The 26,069-nt window shown below is 41.1% G+C and overlaps 5 protein-coding genes and 1 long non-coding RNA gene across 6 annotated transcripts; 1 reads left to right on the top strand and 5 right to left on the bottom strand.

Annotated features, from left to right (window-relative positions):
• Window positions 1-1,126: 1,126 nt before the first annotated feature.
• On the bottom strand, window positions 1,127-7,424 carry LOC135352467 (uncharacterized). The gene has a single exon (XM_064551646.1). The coding sequence runs from the start codon at window positions 7,031-7,033 to the stop codon at window positions 2,000-2,002; it is 5,034 nt and encodes a 1,677-aa protein (XP_064407716.1). The 5' UTR covers window positions 7,034-7,424; the 3' UTR covers window positions 1,127-1,999.
• Window positions 7,425-10,174: 2,750 nt separating this feature from the next.
• Window positions 10,175-12,888, bottom strand: LOC135330758 (uncharacterized). Its single transcript, XM_064525704.1, has 3 exons — window positions 12,510-12,888; window positions 12,026-12,249; window positions 10,175-11,936 (listed from the first exon to the last, which is right to left on the bottom strand). Exons 1-3 carry the CDS (start codon window positions 12,759-12,761, stop codon window positions 11,078-11,080), a joined length of 1,335 nt encoding a protein of 444 aa, XP_064381774.1. The 5' UTR covers window positions 12,762-12,888; the 3' UTR covers window positions 10,175-11,077.
• A 322-nt stretch (window positions 12,889-13,210) lies between these two features.
• Window positions 13,211-15,429, bottom strand: LOC135352466 (uncharacterized). The gene has a single exon (XM_064551645.1). It carries the CDS (start codon window positions 14,661-14,663, stop codon window positions 13,614-13,616), a length of 1,050 nt encoding a protein of 349 aa, XP_064407715.1. The 5' UTR covers window positions 14,664-15,429; the 3' UTR covers window positions 13,211-13,613.
• A 260-nt stretch (window positions 15,430-15,689) lies between these two features.
• Window positions 15,690-17,220, top strand: LOC135352474 (uncharacterized). The gene is made up of 2 exons (XR_010399807.1): window positions 15,690-16,162; window positions 16,972-17,220. It is a non-coding gene; the product is annotated as an uncharacterized LOC135352474 (long non-coding RNA).
• A 2,371-nt stretch (window positions 17,221-19,591) lies between these two features.
• On the bottom strand, window positions 19,592-20,998 carry LOC135352397 (uncharacterized). The gene has a single exon (XM_064551584.1). The coding sequence runs from the start codon at window positions 20,890-20,892 to the stop codon at window positions 19,843-19,845; it is 1,050 nt and encodes a 349-aa protein (XP_064407654.1). The 5' UTR covers window positions 20,893-20,998; the 3' UTR covers window positions 19,592-19,842.
• Window positions 20,999-23,624: 2,626 nt separating this feature from the next.
• LOC135339467 (uncharacterized) lies at window positions 23,625-25,099 on the bottom strand. Its single transcript, XM_064535609.1, has one exon. The coding sequence runs from the start codon at window positions 24,844-24,846 to the stop codon at window positions 23,785-23,787; it is 1,062 nt and encodes a 353-aa protein (XP_064391679.1). The 5' UTR covers window positions 24,847-25,099; the 3' UTR covers window positions 23,625-23,784.
• Window positions 25,100-26,069: the final 970 nt, after the last annotated feature.

The raw sequence follows: 26,069 nt of genomic DNA, 5'->3' as shown, positions 1-26,069 counted from the left end.
TCGACGTTGGTGTGTGTAGCACACCAAAAAGTTGGCACACCCTACCAAAGGTGTGCACGTCACACCAAATTGTGTAGTGTGCCAGATATTTGGTGTGCATTGCACACCGCTGTTTTTAGAGTGTATATATAGCTATAGCTACCGAGATATAATTCTTCTTTGCAACTGTGCATGAGTATTATAGAATAGTGATCTAGATACCAGAAGTCAATGCTTGGATGGTCATTGGATGTACATGCAGTAGCTTTGGCAACTAGCTAATACAATTTCTCATTCTTTTATAGGCTATACTAACACAAGTGAAGTATATATAGCGCATGCATGCCATGCACGAGGCATATAATAGAGCTGAAGAATGCAGTATCATTCACATGCACGTATACTAATTCCCGAAATGTATTGTTATTTTCCTTGCCAATGTTTTCAAATTGCTATAGGAATTATAGAGCTATAGGACAATGCATGTTATATAACAGTTTCATGCATGATTCAATGTATGTATCTACCTAGAAATTTCTAGTTTTTTTCAATGGAAAAGAGTACGGCTATATCTAAAGAGTGAAGCTTGATAAGTTATCCCTATAGTATTATGTACTTAGAAAATCCCATAGGCTCTGAAATCCTCACCCCCTCTTCTGCAGATATTGGGAACGCCATGTTGTCGATATACAAGTAAAACGTCAGCATCAGAAACAAAGTCCAGAGTACAGTGGACAGCACTGCCAATATAATAGTCACCAGCTGTGGATGTCTGCATGTGAATACTTTCTATACTGCACGTTTGCAAAAAATGTTAGCACTATTGGAACAGTTATGGTACCTATGATTCTTACATGGCAAGAGGGCATTAGCCATTTATAGCATGCAGTGTTGCAAAACACGTCTGTACAAAAGTCATGCGCATGCACAAAATGCGCTTGCTTCTAGTTGTTCTGACGACCTTTCCCTTCCCCTTATTACTGCTGCTATAGCTGAGTGTGATAGTATTAAGTACTGCTCACCCTCACAGGCAACTGATCCAGGTAGAAGCAGACACGTCATAGACACGTAAAATTTGGTTGGCTTAAACATCTGGCTTAAATAACGTATGTATTAATTGAAACAAAGAGCACAAACTAATTTGTTGAGCTCTTTCTTGTATCTAGACTAAGAACTAGACAGGCTAGTTTAGTTTGAGAGTTAGCTATTGTTGGGAGACAGGCTCCTACTTATCCTAGAGTACAAGTTGACTTGACCCTTTGCAACAATTCTTAGTGAGTTTAGACAAATAACAACAACAACTGAGGAAGATAGTGGGTGATGGCAAATACAAAAACAAGGGGGCAGGGCCAGAGCAAGGGGCCCTGCGCACAACAAAGAAAATTGAACAAAACAACACATTTACCACAAACTCATTAAACTATGAACCTAGTAAATATTGCATAACATTAAGTAATTAAACACCTAGCTTGTACACATCAACATACCGCCGGCCAAGACCGGATGGTCTTAGGTACATTGCCATTGTTCAACAATTACTTATTGTTCGTCAATCGGTAGTATTACCGCGAGCTTGGTAATGGGACGAGTGTAGGTTCCATCGGCCGTCTTGATCTGAGCCACTCGCACTAAACCATCCTTGCCTGGATGAACGTTCAATACTTTAGCCAATGGCCATCGATTGCGTATGGGAGCATCTTCTTTAATGACCACAAGGTCACCAATGCGAATGTTTCTTGTTGGGTGTTGCCATTTGTAGAACTTTCCTATATGAGAAAGGTATTCTGTCGAGAATCTCTTCCAAAAATGCTGTACCAATGATTGACAACATTGCCATCGCTTCAAGAGTGAGAGTGGACGAGGAGCTATAGATGAGACATCAGGTAGTGCCTTGAGTGGTCTATTGATGAGGAAGTGTCCCGGGGTGAGAGCCTCAATGCCATCATCATCGTTGTGCAGGGGTGTCAGCGGTCGACTATTGAGGGTAGATTCAATCTGGCACAGGACTGTGGACATTTCCTCATACGTCATCTTGACTTCGCCTAAGATCTTGCGCAGGTGGGTCTTGACACTCTTTACTGCAGCTTCCCATAAACCTCCAAAGTGTGGAGCACGTTTCATACCGCCATTCTATATTTTGACTAGCAAGATGACCACTGATGGTTTGGTGATTCGCTTGCGTTTCAAGGAATTTGTATACATCTGATAGCTGCCTAGATGCGCCAACAAAGTTGGTGCCATTGTCGCTCCAAATGAGTGTAGGTAGACCACGTCTAGCGATGAACCTTCTTAGGCAAGCGATGAACGCGTCCGTTGTCAGATCGGTCACCAATTCCAAGTGAACTGCCTTTACCGATAGCGATACAAAAACACAAATGTATGCCTTTACGATAGTTGGTTTCCGGACATAACCATACTTGATCAGCACTGGACCGGCATAGTCGATGCCTACTTTGTCGAAAACAGATCCAGGAGTGATTCTTTCCGGTGGCAGCTGTCCCAACATCTGTGGTAGGGGCTTGGCTGAATACTTTCGACAAGTGACACATTTCCTTGTGACAGAGCGAATGACCTTGTATCCACCAATTATATGATACCGTCTGTTCAGAGAGCTGGCAAGCAGTGTTGGACCAGCGTGCAACAATCGAATATGCTCTGTGAATATGATCACACGTGTCAGCTTGTGACTTCCATGCAGAATCAGAGGGTGCTTGGATTCATAAGACGATTGAGATAGTTGCTGTCTGCCTCCGACTCGAAGCAACTTGTTATCATCAAGGAATGGGTTTCGAGAGATGAGTGAGCTTGAGTTGTGCAGTGGATGGTTGCTGCTCAGGTTTTCAATCTCGGATTTGAAGTGAATCAATTGAACGAATTTGTACCAGTAATTCTCCGCTTGCTGGAGTTCAAGGGTGGTCAAACAGCTAGACAGGATCCTGTCTTTCCTTTTCCTTTTGGAATTGTACACAAGACGATTGATCCAGCAAGTGACACGTTTGAAGTGGTTAAAATTCGAGAATCGTTCCAAAGGGATTACTGGCAAGTGGTCAGACTCTGCCACTACCAGCAATGAAATCTCCTTTTCTTCGTCAGCTGGGGTATTGGGCTTGATCATATTTTTCTTAGGCCATTCGGTGGAAGATTTCTTCAACCAGTCAGGACCATTCCACCAGAGCTCGTAGTCTAGTAACTCAGTGGGATAGAGACCTCTAGAGGCACAGTCGACTGGATTCTCTAGTCCACTCACATGTCTCCACTTGTCTGGCGGAATCAGGTCAAGAATTGCAGAGATTCGGTTTCCCACGTATGTTTTGAAACGCTTTGGGCTTCCATCCAGCCAATTTAGTACCACCGTGCTATCTGTCCAGGCATGTATGCTGGAAAGGGGAATGTCAAATACCTTCTTCACATGACTCAGCAATTGAGAGAGTAAGTGTGCACCACACAATTCAAGCCGTGGAATCGACAGACGCTTGATTGGTGCCACTTTGGTTTTAGACATGACTAGTGAGATTTGATTGGAATTTGATGTGTTCGTTAGACGCAGGTACACAACAGCAGAATATGCGGATTCTGAGGCATCGGAGAACCCGTGAAGTTGGATCGATGAGATGTGAGAGGCTACGTCAAAGTAGCAGCGAGGGATATACTTGTGGGAAAGTTCAGGTAGTTCAGATCTCCACTTGCACCATACATCCTTGATACTTGAAGGAACTGGATCATCCCATTCGAGTCCTTCTTCCCACAACTTCTGGAGTAAGATCTTCATCTTGATGGTAGCAGGAGAAAACCACCCGAGCACGTCATATGTCTTAGCAACATCAGAGGCTATACCCTGTTTGGTTAGAGTCTCAATTGGAGGTTGATCGGCCACAGTTAGTCGAAAGTGATCTTTACTTGCATTCCACTCGATACCAAGGGTCTTCTTGTACTCGTCGTCAGTGGGAAGCAAGTGTGATGATTGACTATCCCTGAGCTCAGAAGATATACTGTCCAATACCGTTGCATCATTCGAGTCCCACTTTCTGAGAAGATATCCTCCCTTGGTAAACAGATTGTGTAGTTGCCGCTGAAGAATAATTGCTTCCTCAGCAGAGTCAGCTCCCGAGAGGCAGTCGTCTACATAGAAAGACGTTTCAACAATTCTTGCGGCCTGGGGGTATTCTGTAGCATGGTTGAGAGCGTTCTGCTTAACGGACATGTTGGCAGCAAAGGATGAAGCAGACACACCAAACGTGACTCTTGTCATTCTGTAGTCTGTCAAATTGTCGGTGGGTGTGCTTCGCCATACAAATCGGTGGAGGTCACGATCAGATTGTGTTAGCTCGACCGCTCTGTACATTTTGCTCACATCGGCCGTGAGAGCAATTCTATGGAAGCGAAATTGTAGTAATACATCAATCAACGGTGGATGTACAGTTGGTCCAACTAACAATGTATCATTTAGGGAGACTCCAGTACTAGATTTGGCGGATGCATCAAAAACGGCCCTAATCTTTGTAGTGGTGCTATGTTCTTTGTGCACAGCATGCATTGGTAGATAGAACACACAATTGCTTGATTTTCGACTGTCTGTGTCTGGTACCACTTCAGCGTGTCCTAATTTCATGTATTCCTCCATGACTGTGGCAAACTCTTTGAATTGGTTCTTGGCACGGAGGGATCGTTCAAGAGAGAGGAATCTTCGCACAGCTTGCATTCTGGATTCTCCAAGGGGTTTGGAGTCAAGGTTCTTGGGGAGAGGCACAACAAATCTACCATCTTTATTTAAAGTGTGAGTCTCATCAAAATGACGTATGACTGTACGCTCCTGAGGGGATAGATTGGATGCAGCCTTGGGGCTCTCTTCGATTTCCCAGAATTGTCTCAAAATGTCATCTCCAGAAGTGACAGTGACGTGATGGGTTGATACTTGACTGTGGAGGACTTGTAGCTTGTCCGTTTTGCCAGCAAGCACCCAGCCGAAGATGGTCTCGAATGCTACTGGCGAGTCAGCTGGTCCCTGCCGCCGGCCTTGCAATAGTGAATATGCACAGACATCGACGCCAAACAAAATGTCAATCCTTCCAGGACATCCAAATTCCGAGTCAGAGAGCTCTAGGCCAGATAAATGATTCCATTTTGAATTGAAACCCACAGGCTGTGCAGGCATATCACAAGTGACCCTCGGGACAACAACCGCAGTGACTGGTATTCTTTCATCGGGTGAAAACGTTGGCGAGACGTGGAATGTGGAAATTGAATGCAACGGTGAGTTGTGAGAGATTCCAGCTATTCCAGTGATTTGAAGATTCTTTGACGACTTTGGTAGCCCAAGTGACTGTACCAATCGTTGAGATACAAACGAGGTTGTTGAACCTGAATCGAGTAGACCACGAGCCTTGATTTGAGAGCCATCGGGGGCATGAATTAGTACTTGACAGGTCATCATGAGAGTCCTTGAACTTGTACCTGTCTGCGCATTGGTCGAAACGATGCTGGCAGTGCATGAGTGTTCGTTTTCTGGAGTTTCTGGAGTTTCAGAAGGAGTTTGACCAGATACCTTGGTTTCAATGTGTAATAAGGTATGATGGGGTTTTTGGCATTGTTTACAACGATGGAGACTTGGGCAATTCCTGGCCATGTGTCCGGGCCTAAAACAGTTTAGGCATAGATTGTTAGAGCGAACAGTTGACAACATCTTGTCGTGGGGTAAGCTCTTGAACTTCGGGCAGGCATACAGTGGGTGCTTCTCGACTTTACAAGTGACGCAGTTTCCGGCTGATTCAAAAACGTTTCCAGTGTGAGCTGAAATCTTGTGAGGATTGGTGTAGGGTTTCTTGTGCTCAAATCGTCCGCTACGCCTTTCTTGAGTAAGCGAACACGTCTCTGAGGCTTGTGCTCTAAGATCGAGAAACTCAAGTAGTTTTTGATAGTGTGGAACACTGGTAGAGTCCTGACTGGCCCTTTGCCATTCAAACATCGTGGCTTGGTCCAGTTTCAGTTCCAGTATAGAAGTTATAAATGCTCCAGAAGGTTCTTCACCCATTGCCTTGAGAGCACGCAAGTGCTGTTGTACAGAGTCATGCAGGCGTCTGATCTCTTTGACACTGCCATCCTTTAGGTTTGGAGCTTCGTAGATTTTCCGAGCATGAGCTTGGTGAATTAAGCGTGGCCTGTCGTATCGTGCCTTGAGAGATTCAATAGCCTCCGCGTATTGATCACCAGATTGAGAGAGTCCTTCAATCACTGATTTGGCTTGGCCGTCCTTCAGAGAGTGTCGGAGATAAGCCAACTTTTCCGCATTAGCAACATTTTTGCGACTGTGGACAGAAATGTTAAACTGCTCCCAGAAAGTTTGCCAATTGAGCAGGTCGCCGTCGAACGAAGCAATGTCAATTCTTGGGAGTCTAACTCCATGCGGTTCAGGTGTCGTGGTGGTGAGCGATTCCAAAGTGTATCCAGGATTGTAAAGGATTTTTTTGATCTTTACTGATAGATTGAAAATGTCCTTGTCTTGATTACAAACAGCCGTGCTGAGATCATCAGATGAATCGGCGGCAATGACTACTGCTTCCTTCCTGATGTCTGCGAGTTCTGCCTTGAGGTCTGCAAGTATTTCTTGGTAGGTGTGGGCTAAGTGAACTTCTGCAGGATCTCCAGAGAGTGTATTTGCTTCTTCTGTGACTGACAAGAGTCTCGCTTGCAACTGCGCCAGACGGCGACCAATGAGAGTACGATCAGGGAGAGGTCTAGCCTCGACAGTGTCAGTGTCAGTGTTAAGAGTAGTTAGGGCTTGTAGTCTGAGTGAGATATTCATGACATCATCGTCATGTTTATCAAGTGTCTCTTGTTCAGCTTCGACTTGGCTTTCTTCTATAGCGTCAAGAATTGCCATGTTATGCGTCTTGAAGCTAGTATCAAGTGATTCCAATCTCTTAAGTAACTGTTGCGCTTGGCTTGAGACAGATTGATCAAAGTCCATGCCTTCGAGCTCTGTTAGCTTGGAAGTCAACCTTGTGATGCTGGCCTTTACTGAGCCTCTCCTTCTTTTGAGAGTAGTGAGCTCAGACATTATAAGAGATAAGAATGAAGTATACTAAATGTTTTGGTTTCGTTCGTGCACCTTTGTGCAGGGCAACAATTTTGCACCTTTGTGCAGGGCAACAATTTTTGCACCTTTGTGCAGACTTACATGCACTCTTGTGCAGCCGTCGAGTTGTGCACCGTTGTGCAGGTCGTGCAATACGATGGGTCGTGCACCTTTGTACAGAGTTCGTGCACTCTTGTGCAGACGTACGATCGAGTGTGGACTGTATGAGTGAGAGAGGGCTACAAGAGAGAGCCGTGGATGCCAATGAGTTCGGAGTCGTATATCCGGTTCGAAGGTAGATGGGCGTGCCCGTCCCCGGCCATAAAAATGGGGGGACGGGTTTCAGCCCTATCTAGCATTCATTCTGCTGACCGCGTACTAACTATGAATATTGTTAATATTGGCGCGCTCCTGACCACAGAGCTCAGGTGTTAATTAGAGTCCACATGGCTTCAGTTCTGATTCTGTCTCCACTAATTATTGTGCTGTTCTACGTTAATAATGGCTCACCCCATCTCCATATACTGCTTTGGTTGTGGAACTGATCTGACTAGTACTCCCACAGAGAGAAGATCTCTCACTAGTGAAAATAATGCTCATGTGGCTCAAGTTTGGAAAGCCTTTGTTGTGGATGAAAATGAGCCTGATGTTGACCTTGACTGCATACTGAGTGGTGATGGTATCCAAGAAAGAGCTGGTAAATTATGTAGGAAATGCCAATCCACCTACGAAAGATATTCAAAGCTACACGACACCATACAAAATAATATGAAGAAGGCAATTGATGCAATGCCGGGTGTTTTTCCTTCATCAACAACATTAGCCCCACCTTTAGCAAAGAAACCTCGTCTAGGCAGGTCTTTTAGCAATTATGCTGGCCATAGCAGTAAAACATCTCAGACTGCGAGCAGTGAGTCTCCAGACGTTGTTGTAAGTTAATAATCATTATGTATTGAAATGTTGCATGGTGTGTATTATAATTGTATAATCCTCAAATTTAGGTTCATGTCTCTTACAAGAACGCAAAGAAGAGCTATCCCCTCACTCCTAATCGAAAGCACTTAACAAAAGCGATAGCTCGTAGAAGTAAAAAATCCATTGCTGTCGAGGCCATGAAAGATAAGTCTGTCAAGAAATACATATTGAAGCTTGTCGGACAAGAAATCTTCAAAGAAGTGAAGTGTATGGCATCCGACAAGGTTAACTCAATCCTTCAGAGCACAAACGCCAATGACCTGAAATGTTTCTCCTGGAATTCTCTGCTTACTGAGCTCACACAGTTTGCTCCCTTGATGTCCAGTGTTCTAGTTTCTGCTACCAAAACTCGAGCACCTCGTTCTAATACCAAGGCAGTGATCGGTATGTGCGCAGCAATCATTCTCAAACATAGAAACCCTAGGATGAATATCGTTCAGAAAATTAATTCACTGATCTTGTACGCTGGTCATAGTTCAAAACAGGTGAGTTTCGTTAAAACTATATAATGTATAATAATTATAGATCTGGTATCGGTATATAGGTGTATCAACGCTTGAACCCCCTCAACCTAACTGTGTCTCACGTATCGATGATTCGAGTGTTGGCAAAGGTAGGGCTGGGTTATGATGCCAGGGTGAAGGAGTGGAGAGACTCTCTTCTTGCCACTATCACTGACGAGGATGAATTAGTAAGCGAAAAAAATGTTTGTATAGACATAATTCTGTGCATGCAGTATTAAATAATTATGCTACTTCACTTGCATTTATAGACTACACAACAAGCTCCTTGGTCAAAATCGACAGAAGATGGTGCAGCAGACTCTGATGACTGTTCGACTGACAGTGATGACTCGTGGAAACAATTTTCCCCAATGACATCTGATGAAGAGGATCAACCTTCTGAAGATCATGATAGTGCAGACGATACTGGTGATGAAGACCTTAATGACAGTGGTCATTTAGGTACCTGCTCCCGATCAACAGAAGAAGAAAGTAGTGATTCAAGCATACATAGTGAATGTGGAAGCAGAGGTGTGCATATAATATGTAATTTTGCTTGTAACGTACATAATTACTTATAATTATTATTGTGCTAACGTCAAGCAAGTTATAAACGTTATGCAGGTGGTGCTACAATATTCCGTATTTGTGGTGACAATATTGACAAGGGAGTCAAGCAAAGGTACATGCGAGTGGGTGTGAAAAAACCGGATTCTCTTCACTGGTTTCATGCGTATGCTGTCTCTGACAGAATCGACTTCTCGAATCTCAGTGAACAAGTCATCCCGACTTCACAAATCTGTCCTGATAGAATTGCTGCGTCTTTATTGCCATCTGTTGAGGACGACTTGGCAATACGCAGAAACATATGCACACTTATGTCTCGTGTGCTTTGTGATAATGTTACGTTCTTCAAAGCTTCTTTCGATGGAGTCGTCGATCGCCATATAAAACATGATTTTTATGACCAAATGTCAAAAAAATCTGATGTGGTAAGTAAATATAATGTTAGCCCATATCTATTCAGTTTGATTAATACTGCATGTGCTTACAACAGGTTCCTCTAGGGATTTTGGCCAAGAATGAAAACAAGGGGGAAGACATGGTAGCTATAATGGAGCATTTCCATCAGTATGTACCCATTAAAGAGATCAGCTGTGATCGGTATATGCCATGTATTGACAAGACAGTCAAAGTATCAAATGCGTTGGGTCGCCCTATACTCTTCAGTGGAGAGACCAACTGACTGCAGCAAGAGCTCGAGGGGCGCAGAAGGCCAAAGTTAATTCACCCTCACCCTCAGCTAGATTTGTGGGTCTGGTTCCCATGGCAGAAGACTGGCATACTAAAGTTGCTTTCCTCAAGGTAACTTGTGTCATATACACGCATACATGTTGAATTTAAATCATCATTAATTGTGTAACATAACACCTATTTTAAACGAAAATTAATACTATCTGTATAGATAATTTGGAAGTACTTCTACTCGGAAAGGTCAGCTTCTGAACATGGAACTATGTACCAAATACGGAACAAGTTGAATAGAATACATGTGGTGAAATCACCAAAGAATGACGTGAATGCCTGTGAGGATTTCATTGAAATTGTCACTGCCGGCCACATTGTTGCATCTTCTTATGCTGTATTGAGATTGAAGTCAAAAGATGACACTCCTACTGATGACATACTACCGAATGCTAAAGATGTGTGGTTTAAGTCACATGAGGAGAGAAAGAAATGCTTAATGCAGTTGTGTGAGCTTATATATGATAAATGTGTATGCTTCAGTTACAATGGTTTGAATTGTGACTTAAAAGCGAGTTCTAAACGAGATGGCATTTTCAGCTACTCTACAGAGCTTCTACGACTTGGGTGTTTCTACCTAGAGTTTTCCGACGCTATCAGAGAAGGAGATGGTGAACGCGTCCTGCGTTGCTGGAAATATCTTATGCCAGTATTTTACGGTTCTGGATCTAAGAATTATTGTTGTGAGTCGGTGAATTTACTTCTTCAACACCTGTACACATTGTCACCAAGGCTTTCAGCACAGCTAATATGGAGTCGGTTCGTAAACATGAATGGTAAACCAGGGATGAATATTGCGGGTGATTTACACATGGAACATCTAAATAAAATTGCCAAGACATGCATACGAGCTCAAGGTGTTAATAGAACAGCTAAGGCAATTCAAAGAACTGGGAGGGCAATCGGCACAATATCACCACTGCTTGATCAGTTCGATGAAGATAACAGTATTACACATTCAAGTAGTAGACAAGCAAAACCTAATACACAAACAGATATCGAAGTTGTAGCCGAGGAACTTGTGAAGTCTCGTGGGTTTATAGTAGAAGATAACCGAAAGCACCTAACGTTCCCACGTGTTAGGAATGTGCTACATTCCAAAACTAAAGATGAACTAATGACCTGGATTTTAACCAAATTGCCTGATAAATTTTAGTTTGATTTTTTTTACAGTTCAAAGAAAGCGTAATACGACTTTTCCCAATCATCAAGCATTATAAAAAAAGTACGATTGCACGCGCAATTAATCAAAATAAATAGTAGTAGATCTAGTAAGCTTAGTAAAATGTATCATATTGGTTTCACAGTTACCACAAAAGCATAGCTTGGCACAAATGTCACAACAAACACACTTACTACCCATATCGTTGTGAACGTAATTATCCATATCTGTGAATAGGAAATCGCGTCGGCATTTATCACAGTTTGAGGCATATTCTTTAATGTCCGTATCAACAGGGTGGTGAGTGGTTGCTTGAAGTAGTGTGACTGATGACAGATGTCCATCTCTGCCAGCCCGACCAGTTTCTTGAATGTAAGAACTATTGTCATCCGGCAGGCCAACATGAACTATTTGCCTCACATCAGCGCAATCTACCCCCATACCAAAGGCAATTGTGGCAATAACAATTCTCAGGCTGCTTTTTTTCTTAAATAACTGTATAATTTCTGTTTTGTGGCCAGCACCTGTAACGCTAGTAAACATGTCTACCATGCGGAAAGAGGGTACATCAGGAGCATAAACAGGCTCTGTGAAATTGGTGCCTAACTCTCTCCGAAGAAAAATGTATATATCTGCACACATACTGAACGACTGACCGTAAATGATTGTTTTTGGGAAGGCAACACGCACATTTTTCAACTTCCGAGCTAATGGACGAAACGTTTCTTCAACTCCATTAAACACTCCAACACAGTAAAAGAGATTCTTTTTAGAAGGAGATCTTGTGATTACATAGGGTGACTTTAGCCCGATTGTCTTGCTGACAGAGTAACGAATGGTTTTTGTGGCTGTCGCTGTAACAGCCATTACATTCACACCTATTGGTAATAGGCTTCTCACTTCACCAATTCTATCCATGACAGGCCTAAAAGTCTCACCCCTATAAAACAATAATTATATCATTATTTACCTACTTAAGATTATAATTACGAGTATAATATATACAAGTGCATTTGTTATGTGGCTTACCATTTCTTCACACAATGTGCCTCATCAATCACAAAGGCCTTCAAACGATTAGCATAAACATCGCCTTCCAGCAATTTTCTCCACTTTCGGTTTCCAATGATCATCTCTGGCGTAAAGAAAATTAACTGATACGCACCTCTGCACACACCATCTTGTACTTCAATGTCCACATTTTCTCCTGAAACTAGTGCCGAGGACAATCCCTTGGAAGAAAAAAATGCCACCTGCATTGGAATCAACATAGTTACTAATTTTGCTTGTCAGTCTGTGTGAGTTATAATTATTCGCTATAATTATGTACGACACATGCAGTGATGTGAATGTTATCATGTTCAGGGCTTCAGGCATACTTGAATGTTTCTGTGAACACGAACATGCAATTGCAAGAGTGAAAAGGGTCACGTGTTATCTTCACTTGTGAGAGTATAGTTTAATACATGCATGGCATGCCTTTTTAATCATGATAAACCCTAAACCAGCCTACCTGATCTTTCATAATAGCTAGCAGAGGAGTCACTACTATCACCAGTGAATATCCTTTCTCCTTTTGAAGGATTTTATCAAAGGTGAATGGCAAACAAGCATAGCACAGACTTTTCCCAAATCCTGTTGGAAGTACAGCAAATACGTCTTTCTTTCCCATAAAAGCACGCACAACATCCATCTGTTCAGGTTTCACACTTGGATAGCCCAACTCTCTGGCAGCTGAGCAGATGCTTTCAGTCAAAATACTCATAGTTTACTTTATTCAATTCAACTTGATATGTCAGCTGAGAAGCCAGGTTTAGCTGGGAAGCCACAATATGCATTACGCGATCACTCTGCAATCTGATTGGTGCTGCATGATTTTCTGCAGCAGAACGAATGCTAGATAGGGCTGAAACCCGTCCCCCCATTTTTATGGCCGGGGACGGGCACGCCCATCTAGTTCGAAGGACCATTTAATGTTGAGCTCTTTCTTGTATCTATAAACTAAGAACTAGACAGGCTAGTTTAGTTTGAGAGTTAGCTATTGTTGGGAGACAGGCTCCTACTTATCCTAGAGTACAAGTTGACTTGACCCTTTGCAACAATTCTTAGTGAGTTTAGACAAATAACAACAACTGAGGAAGATAGTGGGTGATGGCAAATACAAAAACAAGGGGGCAGGGCCAGAGCAAGGGGCCCTGCGCACAACAAAGAAAATTGAACAAAACAACACATTTACCACAAACTCATTAAACTATGAACCTAGTAAATATTGCATAACATTAAGTAATTAAACACCTAGCTTGTACACATCAACATAATTTGTATTATGCATGCACTCTTTTCATAAATCATTGTCTATATAAAACAGCAATTCTATTACAAAAAGATGACATAATTGACTATATACATGATTAACAAAAATCAATCTATTCAGTTGCCAGGTATTATTTAGTCATACCAGCCCCGAATGTTTTCTATTGGAACGTTAAGTCGAAAAACTGGGGCTGGTGCGAGACTAGTATACTAAAAGTATTGTCAAGTATTGTCGTAAAAAATGTTTATGTTGAATGCACACAGTTCAATTGCTGGCTAGAATAAATAATATACCTGTTATAAGTTATATGATAAAATCGTTGATTGTGTCGCCTAGTACAAACTTCACCATCTCTGAGAATGGAGTCGACATACTAAGTAATTCTTTAGGTGGTTTTAATGGTTTCATAAACCCCGTGTTCATATAGTGAGCCACTGCTTTTTGCCTCCACTCAAGCCCTCCTTCCTTCAACCAGTTTTTATCCCTAGCGTCATTCCAATTACTTATACGATAATCAACAGTTATGTCACGATGACATTCTGGGCAATGGTGTAGCATTCGAGCTGGCACATCTCCTGCATTGTATATCCATCCAGGACTGTAGTTATTCTCGTAACTGTCCAACCATTTCCCCATAAATGGTGAGCCGGGAACACTTGAAAAAAATCCGGCACAAGTTCTGCTACACTCTTGGTTGTCTCTGCCAATCACTATCTCTGATTGTCGTTGCATTTCACGCAATTTTGAACCATTGAGGATGACAACATCAAAATCAGAATAAATGCCCCCGTCTCTGAAGCCAGATTTGATTTTTAGATAGTCTGCTTCATGGGAAATAAATGCTGGTTTCTGTTTCTTGCCAACAGTGGTTATTCGATCCGTCAGTCTCATCTCAATAGGAGTAGTCAACTTCTGCACAATCTCCCAATACTTGCCAGTGATCGATTGGCTACAGTGTATGACAATCTTCTCTGGCTTATAAAACTTATCCACTGAATATATTGACAAAAACTCTCGAAAACCCAATATGCTGTCTTTCGGATTGTTTGTAAATAGGACATAGTGAAATATCTCTGGATGAAGATAAACACAGTCTGTACGGTTTGTTCCTGTGAATGCTTCACAAAAATTCTTTCCACTGAGAGGTTCTCCACTAGTCGGGTAGGGATTTTCCTCCCTCAGTTGCATACAGTTTGGAAGATTTTCCTTCTCTGTAACTGGATTTGCAGATATAGGCGCAGGCAACGCCGTGTTGTCGCTATACAACTTCTGCACCAGAAACAAAGTCCAGAGTACAGTGAACAGTACACTGCCAATAGCCACCAGCTGTGTAGACTGTGAATACTTTCTCATGCTAAAATGTTGGCACTATTGAAACAGTTATATACCAATAGCTTTTATAGTAATAGCTTTTACGGTTGGCTTCTTGGTCTTTGTTTACTTTGATGCTAGACTGGAAACCACGCCCCTTTCTTTAGGGAAAGAGACTGGCCAGGTAACTATCAACGACTCGTCCCAAAGGAATGCTTGGAATGTAGTGTGTGCATGAATGCGTGGGAGATATCTAAACCACAATATTGCATAAATTTTATTATAATTGATTTTATGTGAGTATAGCTGTACAGTTGCAGTATCAATTTTATGTCTACTTAGCTAGCTGTTTGGATATAAGTTGTCTATCAGTACTTCTCCAATGAAGCAATTCTAAAGTTGCTATAACCTGGCTGGCTACAAGGCCACTGCAAAAATAACAGACAGAAGTAGCAGAGATGCAGAGATATATTTGTCTCTCTGCCAACTGGTTTATGGAAAGTCCCTTTGCTTTGCCCTATTGCCAGCAACATTTGAGTTTCTATTACAGCGGTATCATTGCCACAGACAGGACAAGAACTAGGTACATCCAGGTGACAGCTAGCTCCAGACTTGGACATAGTTTTGCAGCAGTTGACTTGTGATTGAAATTAAGTTTGATAGATGGCTGAGCTAGCTAGCTAGCTTGCTAGAGTTCGAGTACAGTAGATCTAGCCAAAGTATACTAAACCGCAACACTGGTGACCACACCCTTTTCCTTGAACCACTTCCGCAAAATTCAGTACGCAATGAAGACGAGTTGTTGATAGTCACCTGGCCAGTCTCTTTCCCTAAAGAAAGAGGCGTGGTTTCCAGTCTACTTTGATGCATGGGCTCAAGAAACCATTTTTGTCATTAGTATGATTTTTGTGTGGGAGGTCAGTCACCTGACCTCGTGGGAGAGAGGAATGTAGTAGAGGGGGGAGGGATTGGAAACATCTCAGGTGACCAATGTATTCAGAGGAGGCTGGAACCACTTGACCTTAGCTAATTAAGGTCACTAATCGGATTTATCCAAACTTTTCTTGCAGACTACTTCAAGCCTAGTTTTTAGTGTCTATCAGTTTAAAACGTTATTTTTCAGGGGGGGTCAAATTTTATTTTCGCCAATTTTGCTCAGAAGCAGAGATACAAGTCTCAAAGCCAGCTACACAGTGACCTCGAAAACAAGCCGCTCATGACATCGAGGCTAGTACAAGAGCAAGACTTTTGATTGTATCTCTGCTTCTGAGCAAAGTTGGCGAAAATAAAATTTGACCCCCCCTGAAAAATAACGTTTTAAACTGATAGACACTAAAAACTAGGTTTGAAGTAGTCTGCAAGAGAAGTTTGGATAAATCCAATTATTGACCTTAATTAGCTAAGGTCAAGTGGTTCCAGCCTCCTCTGCAATGTATTGCCCTAGAGAATTCTGACACCATACGTGTTGCATTCCGCAAGTATTGATTGCGATTGATTGCGAGCCAGCTGGAAAGACAGAGAGGAAACTGAAGAAAACTGCAGTAAGCACTAGCAGAGCTAGTCTGTATGTACATTATCCATAGTAAATGTTAGTTGAGCGCCGCCGCCCTCCTTGAAGGAGGTCGGGAATCAAGCCTATCCACAGTTTTGTTCTGGCCTGTTACGCAATAGTATCATGAATATCATTCATTCTATGTGGGTGCTAACCAATAGCGATGAATATCGTTTATTAAAGTGGGTGTTGGCCTCGCCTCTCAGTCAATCCAACGTGTGCAAAATTCACACGTGGTACAGTTGAGTGGGTGTGATCAATCCCCTTGAGATACTGCAATCTGATTGGAGCTGGTGGAATTGTTGGATTTCCAACAACAGAGCAAAACTGTGGATAGGCTTGATTCCCGACCTCCTTCCGGGCAACGGTAGAGGGCGGCGGCGCCCGACTAAGTAAATGTATGGTTTACATCATTTACCTAATTTATTTGATCTTCAGAGGTCCATGTAGCACTATTTTACATGTATTTAGCTGGGAATTTGAAGGTATGAAACTTTGTGGGGGGATATCTTGAGCTAGGAAGTAGCCATGGTTGTTTGAGAGTGATCACAGTGTAGAGGAAGCATTGAAATATGCCTTAGGCATAGCTAAGTTGACAATTATGTTGAATATTAACATAAAAGTGTGAAAAGAAGAATTCGTAAGTACATTTGTTTGCGGGGGAGTTGCTGGTTAACAATACATTGTACATCACTATTGTTTAGGTCTACATATTGCCTAATGATCCCGATGTGCCTTGAGAAAAGTTTTTCCTTGCTAACCTGTAAATTCAAACTTACCCGTAAATTGCTTTCCCAGGGTACTCAGAACATAGAGGATCTGCCAAGACCCTTTGGAAAAGTTTGGCATGCCAATGACAGAGGGAAGGGATACTGTTATTGATTACGATTGATCGTGCAATCGCTGTGTAGTGCATGACCTGATGATGGAAATACACCACTACCTTAACCTCGTCAGACTTACAAAAATTATGTTTTGTGTTTGTAAACATCATCATTTCTCCATGCATCCTTTGTGATTGTGTGTATCATAATGTTAAGAAATAAGTATGCAGTCTATATAATTATGATCATGAGCTGTGCCTAGTACTATAGTTTTTTTGTGAGTGCATGTCTTGTTCTTTGAAGGTTTGTTAAGGTCTTAGGATGTGTAATTCTTCAATACAACAGAGAAAAGTCTCATTCTGATGTACAGAAACTAGTTCAGATCTATGTATGTAGTAGCTAGTAGCTACTATATGGGCCAGAGACAGCTAGCTAGCTAGCTATCTGTTCACTCTTATTGGCCCCAATTAAATTAACTTCCTGTCTATTTCCGGTGCGACACGCACGCATGGGCGCGTGAAATCCCTGTTTCCAATCCCTGTCTCCTCTACTATCTATGATGAGATTGTGTTACTGAGTAAGAGTTAGAGAGCCGATTTTAAAGTAGGCTACCGAAGAGAAAACTAATGTTAAAGCCGATTTTAATTGAAGTAGGCTATCGAAGAGAGCTGATTTTAAAGCAGAAGTGCTCGGTTACAACCCTTATTGGATGTGTTAGTGATTTGCAACAAAGTCACTCCTACCTACATAATGGCATGGCTCGCATACCTTGCACAGGTGTATGTATGAATTTAATGAGCTATTTAATGAGCTACAGAATTGCTACTCTGGACCATGACATAATCACGATATCAAAGTGTGCATGCACCTCATTCGAACCGTACTAATATTATCAAACCATAAAGCATCAAAGCCAACCAATCTTGTTCCGTGTCTGTGTGTGTGTGTGTGTTTCCCCACTTTGAACCAACTGGATACAAACATTTTCAAGCAGTTTCATCTTTATTGCTATCTAGTCAAACATGCACATTCGAGCTTGTACCATTAGCTAGGCCTCAGGAAACATACACTCTAATGCAAGTACCTATAGAATGAAGCCAATGAAGTGTGTTATTGTCACTAGCTCCTACTTGTATTGAGTGACAAACCTCACATACCTTCCAGGAGCTAGCTATCATTTATTAGTGCATGTGGTAGACCTCTACAAGAGTATATCTATATTTATTTACTGATTAGCTAGCTACCGAGATATAATTCTTCTTTGCAACTATGCATGAGTGTTATAGAATAGTGATCTAGATACCAGAATTCAATGCCTGGATGGTCATTGGATGTACATGTCAGTAGCTTTGGCAACTAGCTAATACAATTTCTCATTCTTTTATCTATATAGGCTATACTAACACAAGTGCATGAAGTATATAGCGCATGCATGCCATGCACGAGGTATAGGAGTTCTGTGTGCACTATAACGCATATATCATGCAGCTCATGCATGCAACATGCAGGGATCGAGTCACGTTATTCACACTTACACATGCAGAGCTTCAATCAGCTAGTATTAATAACTATACTTCAGAACACAGAAAATAAAATTAATAGAGCTGAAGAATGCAGTATCATTCACATGCACGTACTAATTCCCGAAATGTATTGTTATTTTCCTTGCCAATTAATGTTTTCAAATTGCTATAGGAATTATAGAGCTATAGGACAATGCATGTTATATAACAGTTTCATGCATGATTCAATGTATGTATCTACATAGAAATGTCTAGTTTTTTTCAATGGAAAAGAGTACGGCTATATCTAAAGAGTGCAGCTTGATAAGTTAATTATCCCTGTAGTATATTATGTACTTAAATATAGCCTAGAAAATCCCATAGGCTCTGAAGACCTCATGCACCCCCTCTTCTGCAGATATAGGCCTAGGGAGGAACGCCATGTTGTCGATATACAAGTAAAACTTCAGCACCAGAAACAAAGTCCAGAGTACAGTGGACCATGCATGCAGCACTGCCAATATAATATAGTCACCAGCTGCATGTGTCTGTGAATACTTTCCATACTAGCTGCACGTTTGCAAAAAATGTTAGCACTATTGGAACAGTTATGGTACCTATGATTCTTACATGGTAAGAGGGCATTAGCCATTTATAGCATGCAGTGTTGCAAAACATGTCTGTACAAAAGTCATGCATGCATGCATGCACATAATGCGCTTGCTTCTAGTTGTTCTGACGACCTTTCCCCTTATTTCAATTTCAACTGCTGCTAGCTGAGTGTGATAGTATTAAGTACTGCTCACCCTCACAGGCAACTGATCCAGGTAGAAGCAGACATACACTGTACAAAATGATTGAAAAAAAGTGCGGTGGACACACTAAAACCGTCGCATATAGCACGCTTTTTTGAAAAGTGTGCTATATGCGACGGTTTTAGTGTGCTCACCGCACTTCTTTTTTTTACAGTGTAGACGAGCGTAAAATTTGGTTGGCTTAAACATCTGGCTTAAATAACGTATGTATTAATTGAAACAAAGAGCACAAACTAATTTGTATATCAGTGCATGCACTCTTTTCATAAATCATTGTCTATAAAACAGCAATTCTATTACATAATTGACTATACGTGATTAACAAAAATCAATCTATTCAGTTGCCAGGTATTAGCTATTTAGTCATACCAGCCCCGAATGTTTTCTATTGGAACGTTAAGTCGAAAAACTGGGGCTGGTGCGAGACTAGTATACTAAAAGTATTGTCAAGTATTGTCGTAAAAAATGTTTATGTTGAATGCACACAGTTCAATTGCTGGCTAGAATAAATAATATACCTGTTATAAGTTATATGATAAAATCGTTGATTGTGTCGCCTAGTACAAACTTCACCATCTCTGAGAATGGAGTCGACATACTAAGTAATTCTTTAGGTGGTTTTAATGGTTTCATAAACCCCGTGTTCATATAGTGAGCCACTGCTTTTTGCCTCCACTCAAGCCCTCCTTCCTTCAACCAGTTTTTATCCCTAGCGTCATTCCAATTACTTATGTGATAATCAACAGTTATGTCACGATGACATTCTGGGCAATGGTGTAGCATTCGAGCTGGCACATGTCCTGCATTGTATATCCATCCAGGACTGTAGTTATTCTCGTAACTGTCCAACCATTTCCCCATAAATGGTGAGCCGGGAACACTTGAAAAAAATCCGGCACAAGTTCTGCTACACTCTTGGTTGTCTCTGCCAATCACTATCTCTGATTGTCGTTGCATTTCACGCAATTTTGAACCATTGAGGATGACAACATCAAAATCAGAATAAATGCCGCCGTCTCTAAAGCCAGATTTGATTTTTAGATAGTCTGCTTCATGGGAAATAAATGCTGGTTTCTGTTTCTTGCCAACAGTGGTTATTCGATCCGTCAGTCTCATCTCAATAGGAGTAGTCAACTTCTGCACAATCTCCCAATACTTGCCAGTGATCGATTGGCTACAGTGTATGACAATCTTCTCTGGCTTATAAAACTTATCCACTGAATATATTGACAAAAACTCTCGAAAACCCAATATGCTGTCTTTCGGATTGTTTGTAAATAGGACATAGTGAAATATCTCTGGATGAAGATAAACACAGTCTGTACGGTTTGTTCCTGTGAATGCTTCACAAAAATTCTTTCCACTGAGAGGTTCTCCACTAGTCGGGTAGGGATTTTCCTCCCTCAGTTGCATACAGTTTGGCAGATTTTCCTTCTCTGTAACTGGATTTGCAGATATAGGCGCAGGCAACGCCGTGTTGTCGCTATACAACTTCTGCACCAGAAACAAAGTCCAGAGTACAGTGAACAGTACACTGCCAATAGCCACCAGCTGTGTAGACTGTGAATACTTTCTCATGCTAAAATGTTGGCACTATTGAAACAGTTATATACCAATAGCTTTTATAGTAATAGCTTTTACGGTTGGCTTCTTGGTCTTTGTTTACTTTGATGCATGGGCTCAAGAAATCTTATACCCTTATTGGATGTGTTAGTGATTTGCAACAAAGTCACTCCTACCTACATAATGGCATGGCTCGCATACCTTGCACAGGTGTATATAATTTATGTATAAATTTATTGAGCTATTTAATGAGCTACAGAATTGCTACTCTGGACCATGACATAATCACGATATCAAAGTGTGCATGTGTTTCCCAACTTTGAACCAACTGGATACAAACATTTTCAAGCAGTTTTATCTTTATTGCTATCTAGCCAAACACATTGGAGCTTGTACCATTAGCTAGGCCTCAGGAAACATACACTCTAATGCAAGTACCTAGAATGAAGCTAATGAAGTGTGTTATTGTCACTCCTACACTGTAAAAACAAACGTGTTGTTTCAGCACGTGGTAGTGTGTTATTCGATTGTCCCTTAATATAGCACACTATACACATGTGTGCTAAATTCTGTATTCGTAAATGTGTTATATAATGTTGCCATGCAACGGCTTAGTCTCATGGATCAGCCTCCTCCTGAGAAGGGGTCTGAGCACTCTTGATGTAGTTTTGTTGCACACGCTGGAATTCCAGCGGCTCAATCAGATTGACTTATTCTAGTCAGGTGATATTATAGGAGGCAATATAAAAAACTGCACGTTGCTCAACGCATTTGGATAATCATTAACGCATGCATTACGCATGGTAAACGCATCATACATAGACGCTGCTACGAAGCATAAGCAAGCCAAGCAGGGGTCCTTGGGCACAGAGAGTTAGCACCACAGGCAAAAGACATACATGTAATAGATTGAAGCACCTTTTTCAGAAATAGAGAGATACCTGCGCTTGACGCTTTGTACAATTAACAAATACGCAGAGGCGTAAGGTCAGGAATTGATTACATTCCATTGGTATGGCACATTCCACTGTGAAATGACCTCAAGACAAGAGTGCTCAGACCCCTTCTCAGGAGGGAGCTGATCCATGAGACTATAGCAACCGCTGTACATGCATGAGAGGAAAATAATTAAATACACACGTCATTTTAGCCAGGCAGTCCACTGAAGAGCCCCGGCAACAAAAAAGTCTAATTATCGTATAGCGCGAAATTTTCGAGGGGCTTAATTTTCGCGGATTTCGTGGGTTAGAATTCTACACGAAAATAAGTCCACGAAAATTGTTAAATTACCTGCTATAACGTGCAAAGATTTAAGGTGTGGCTTCCGGTTAGCAGTCATTCCGCGAACATTGTGCAACGAAATGGCTTTTAGAGGCCAATCCACGAAATATAAGTGCCTCGAAAATTTCGCGCTATACGGTATTTATAGTATTGGACATTCTGGACTATAATTATATGCGCATTCAGACTCATGCATGTATTCCATATTTGATATAGTTCTATTTATAGATCTTATACGATTATTGGTATACACACCTATATTGCACTCAGTTTAAAACTTTCGTTACAATGACACTAAAATTCTAATTATACCAAAGGAATAAATAACTATATTAAGGTATATAAACAATGTATCACAAAGCATGGACATAATTATACACAATAATTATATATACTGCATGTATAGATAACGTTTTTATGCCTTGTTCGTAAATCAGTTCTGTCCATACCATGCAATACACTTCATGTATGCAATACAATGTCTTACTTAATTCATACGGGCAGCAAATGCCGAGTATCTAGTTGGCCTCTTCTTGCCGTCAGCTCTATCCATGATAAAATCTTGGATAAAGTATAGCAACGGTTGATACGGCTTGCATGGGGTAACCCACATCATATACACGTAGTAGGTGGCCATAAGGTACGCCATGCCATTGATCAATGAAGTGCTCGGTATTTCCAATATCTCTTCGTTTTCAGCACAAACAAATTGTTGTACGATTTCGCCATCAAATTCGAATATCACAAGACGAGGCTCAACGATTTTATCTTTGAAGTAGTTTGTCATATCACCGCAAGCCTATATAATTATGGTGGTATATATATATGCATGGATAGAGTAAGTCGCCGAACTCCGTCAGACATCAAAGTGCGTCAGGTAAAAGGGCGTGTAACGCACAAACAAAACAAGACTGATTCAAACTAATTACACACACTAACAGATGGCCATGCATGGGCCTATTATCCAGCGAAAACTTGGATAGGCCAAGTCGCTTCCAGTCTGAGCAGTGATAACTTGAAAAAACTATATACCGAATTTTTCGATTTTCGTCAGAACGTACCGATCGCCGTTTTTGCCAAACTACACAGCTAGAGCTAACTGACACAAGCTAAGTACAATCTATAGATAGAGTGCAATACAGAGTGGAGCAATTCCCAGAATCAGGTGACCCTGCATTGTGAGGTTGTAAAGTGCTGATTCAGCAATATTCTGGCTATAAGCGCTAGCCTAATCTGGCTTAAATAACACTCTTTTTATAAATAATTTATAAATCATTGTCTATAAAACAGCAATTCTATTACAAAAAGATGACATAATTGACTATACGTGATTAACAAAAATCAATCTATTCAGTTGCCAGGTATTATTTAGTCATACCAGCCCCGAATGTTTTCTATTGGAATGTTAAGTCGAAAAACTGGGGCTGGTGCGAGACTATATAGTATACTAAAAGTATTGTCAAGTATTGTCGTAAAAACATTTTATTTTGTATGCACACAGTTCAATTGCTGGCTATATAGAGTATACAATAATAAATTATATATAGCTTGGTATTGGGCAATTGTAATGGGGTATGGGGCATAGCCTCGAATCAGCTGAGCAACGAAAATTATACCTGTTATAAGTTAGATAATAAAATCGTTGATTGCGTCCCCTAGTACAAACTTCACCATCTCTGAGAATGGAGTCGACATACTAAGTAATTCTTTAGGTGGTTTTAATGGTTTCATAAACCCCGTGTTCATATAGTGAGCCACTGCTTTTTGCCTCCACTCAAGCCCTCCTTCCTTCAACCAGTTTTTATCCCTAGCGTCAATCCAATTACTCATGTCATAATCAACAGTTATGTCACGATGACATTCTGGGCAATGGTGTAGTATTTGAGCTGGCACATGTCCTGCATTGTATGTCCATCCAGGCCTGTAGTTATTCTCGTAACTGTCCAACCATTTCCCCATAAATGGTGAGCCGGGGACACTTGAAAAAAATCCGGCACAAGTTTCGGTACACTCTGGGTTGTTTCTCCCAATCACTATCTCTGATTGTCGTTGCATTTCACGCAATTTTGAACCATTGAGGATGACAACATCAAAATCAGAATAAATGCCCCCGTCTCTGAAGCCAGATTTGATTTTTAGATAGTCTGCTTCATGGGAAATAAATGCTGGTTTCTGTTTCTTGCCAACAGTAGTTATTCGATACGTCAGTCTCATCTCAATAGGAGTAGTCAACTTCTGCACAATCTCCCAATACTTGCCAGTGATCGATTGGCTACAGTGTATGACAATCTTCTCTGGCTTATAAAACTTATCCACTGAATATATTGACAAAAACTCTCGAAAACCCAATACGCTGTCTTTCGGATTGTTTGTAAATAGGACATAGTGAAATATCTCTGGATGAAGATAAACACAGTCTGTACGGTTTGTTCCTGTGAATGCTTCACAAAAATTCTTTCCACTGAGGGATTCTCCACTAGTCGGGTAGGGATCTTCCTCCCTCAGTTGCATACAGCTTGTACAGTTTGGCAGATTTTCCTTCTCTGTAACTGGATTTGCAGATATAGGCCTAGGGAGGAACGCCGTGTTGTCGCTACACATCTTCTGTACCAGAAACAAAGTCCAGAGTACAGTTGACAGTACACTACCAATAGCCACCAGCTGTGTCTTCTGTGAACACTTTGTCATGCTAAAATGTTGGCACTATTGAAACAGTTATATAGTAGATCTATAGGGTCCGCAACTCAATGTCAACTAATTCAAGTTTTTAGTGGTGGCATAGATAGTCTAGTCAGTCCTAAATGGTAGCAATACCCTTGCACTTACTAATCTCTCAGATCAGATCGTTTGCCTTTCTCTAATGTTTTGTTTTGGGCTGAGGTCAAAGACAAAGGTCGAGACTGCACTAAATGGAATTACTGTAAATTCAAAATTAATTCAGTAAACAATCTGAGACAAATTATGTGTTATATCAGCACCGAGAGGAGGGAGGGGATTAACCCCATAGATTGAAAAGGAAGGGGATAGGAAACGACCAGGCCCCCCTGTGTAAAAGGTTGAAACACTCCGTGTTATATTTCGCGCTCGCAAATATTTTCGTGGTTGATCATTTTGTGTTGTATTTTAACTGTTTCTAGCTCTCCTATCCACTAGCGATCACTCAGGGGCTGGGAGGTACTCTAGAGAAGTAAGTTTATACCACTGACAAGCTCTGAGTCCGTTGTCTTTACTCTGCTTCCAATTTTTGTTGAGTTTAGCTTGAATTATTCTATGTCAACTTTTCTCTTTCCCTGCATGCTGTGAAGTCAAAACAGCAAAGTACATTGCTTGACTTGGTTATTATCATAGATAAACGAACTCGTTTATCTATGGTTATTATGTATCTAAGTGCTACATAGAATGGCTTCATGCTATGGATAAGCTGTACTGTTCATAAACGTTTGCAGTATAGTCCTTCAACTTGAACTGCTTTAGTATACTTTCAGTATACTTTTAGACACACCACGGGCCTTGACCTCCCACGACTTTATAGTAAGGGCTATTCCTTCTTTTATAGCATTTATTCAATTCAATATGATTTTTCAGCATTATATGCCGATGGCAAGCCTGTAGAGACAGGTTACCATAATTAGCTATACTAACACATAATACATAGTTATAGTTCAGTTAAACTGGGCACTTGTTGCAGGGACATTTGAAGTGAACGAGCAGGGATTATCAGAGTCAAAATTTAGCCGAAATTGCAGCCACAGGAATTCCTTGATTTGTTTCTTGATTGTTTTGCTTGAGAGTGAAGTTTGTTTAGTGATAGTGGCTGCGTGGCTTAGTCGACTTTTTAGAGCTAGATTCTCTTTACTTTTTAGAAAATCAACATTAAAAGTGATCAATTTCACTGTTTCTATGTACAGCAC

Source organism: Halichondria panicea, chromosome 1 (assembly GCF_963675165.1).
Source record: "Halichondria panicea chromosome 1, odHalPani1.1, whole genome shotgun sequence".
Classification (NCBI taxonomy): domain Eukaryota; kingdom Metazoa; phylum Porifera; class Demospongiae; order Suberitida; family Halichondriidae; genus Halichondria; species Halichondria panicea.
Note: the sequence above shows the minus strand (reverse complement) of the source record. Positions and strands in the feature narration are given on the sequence as shown.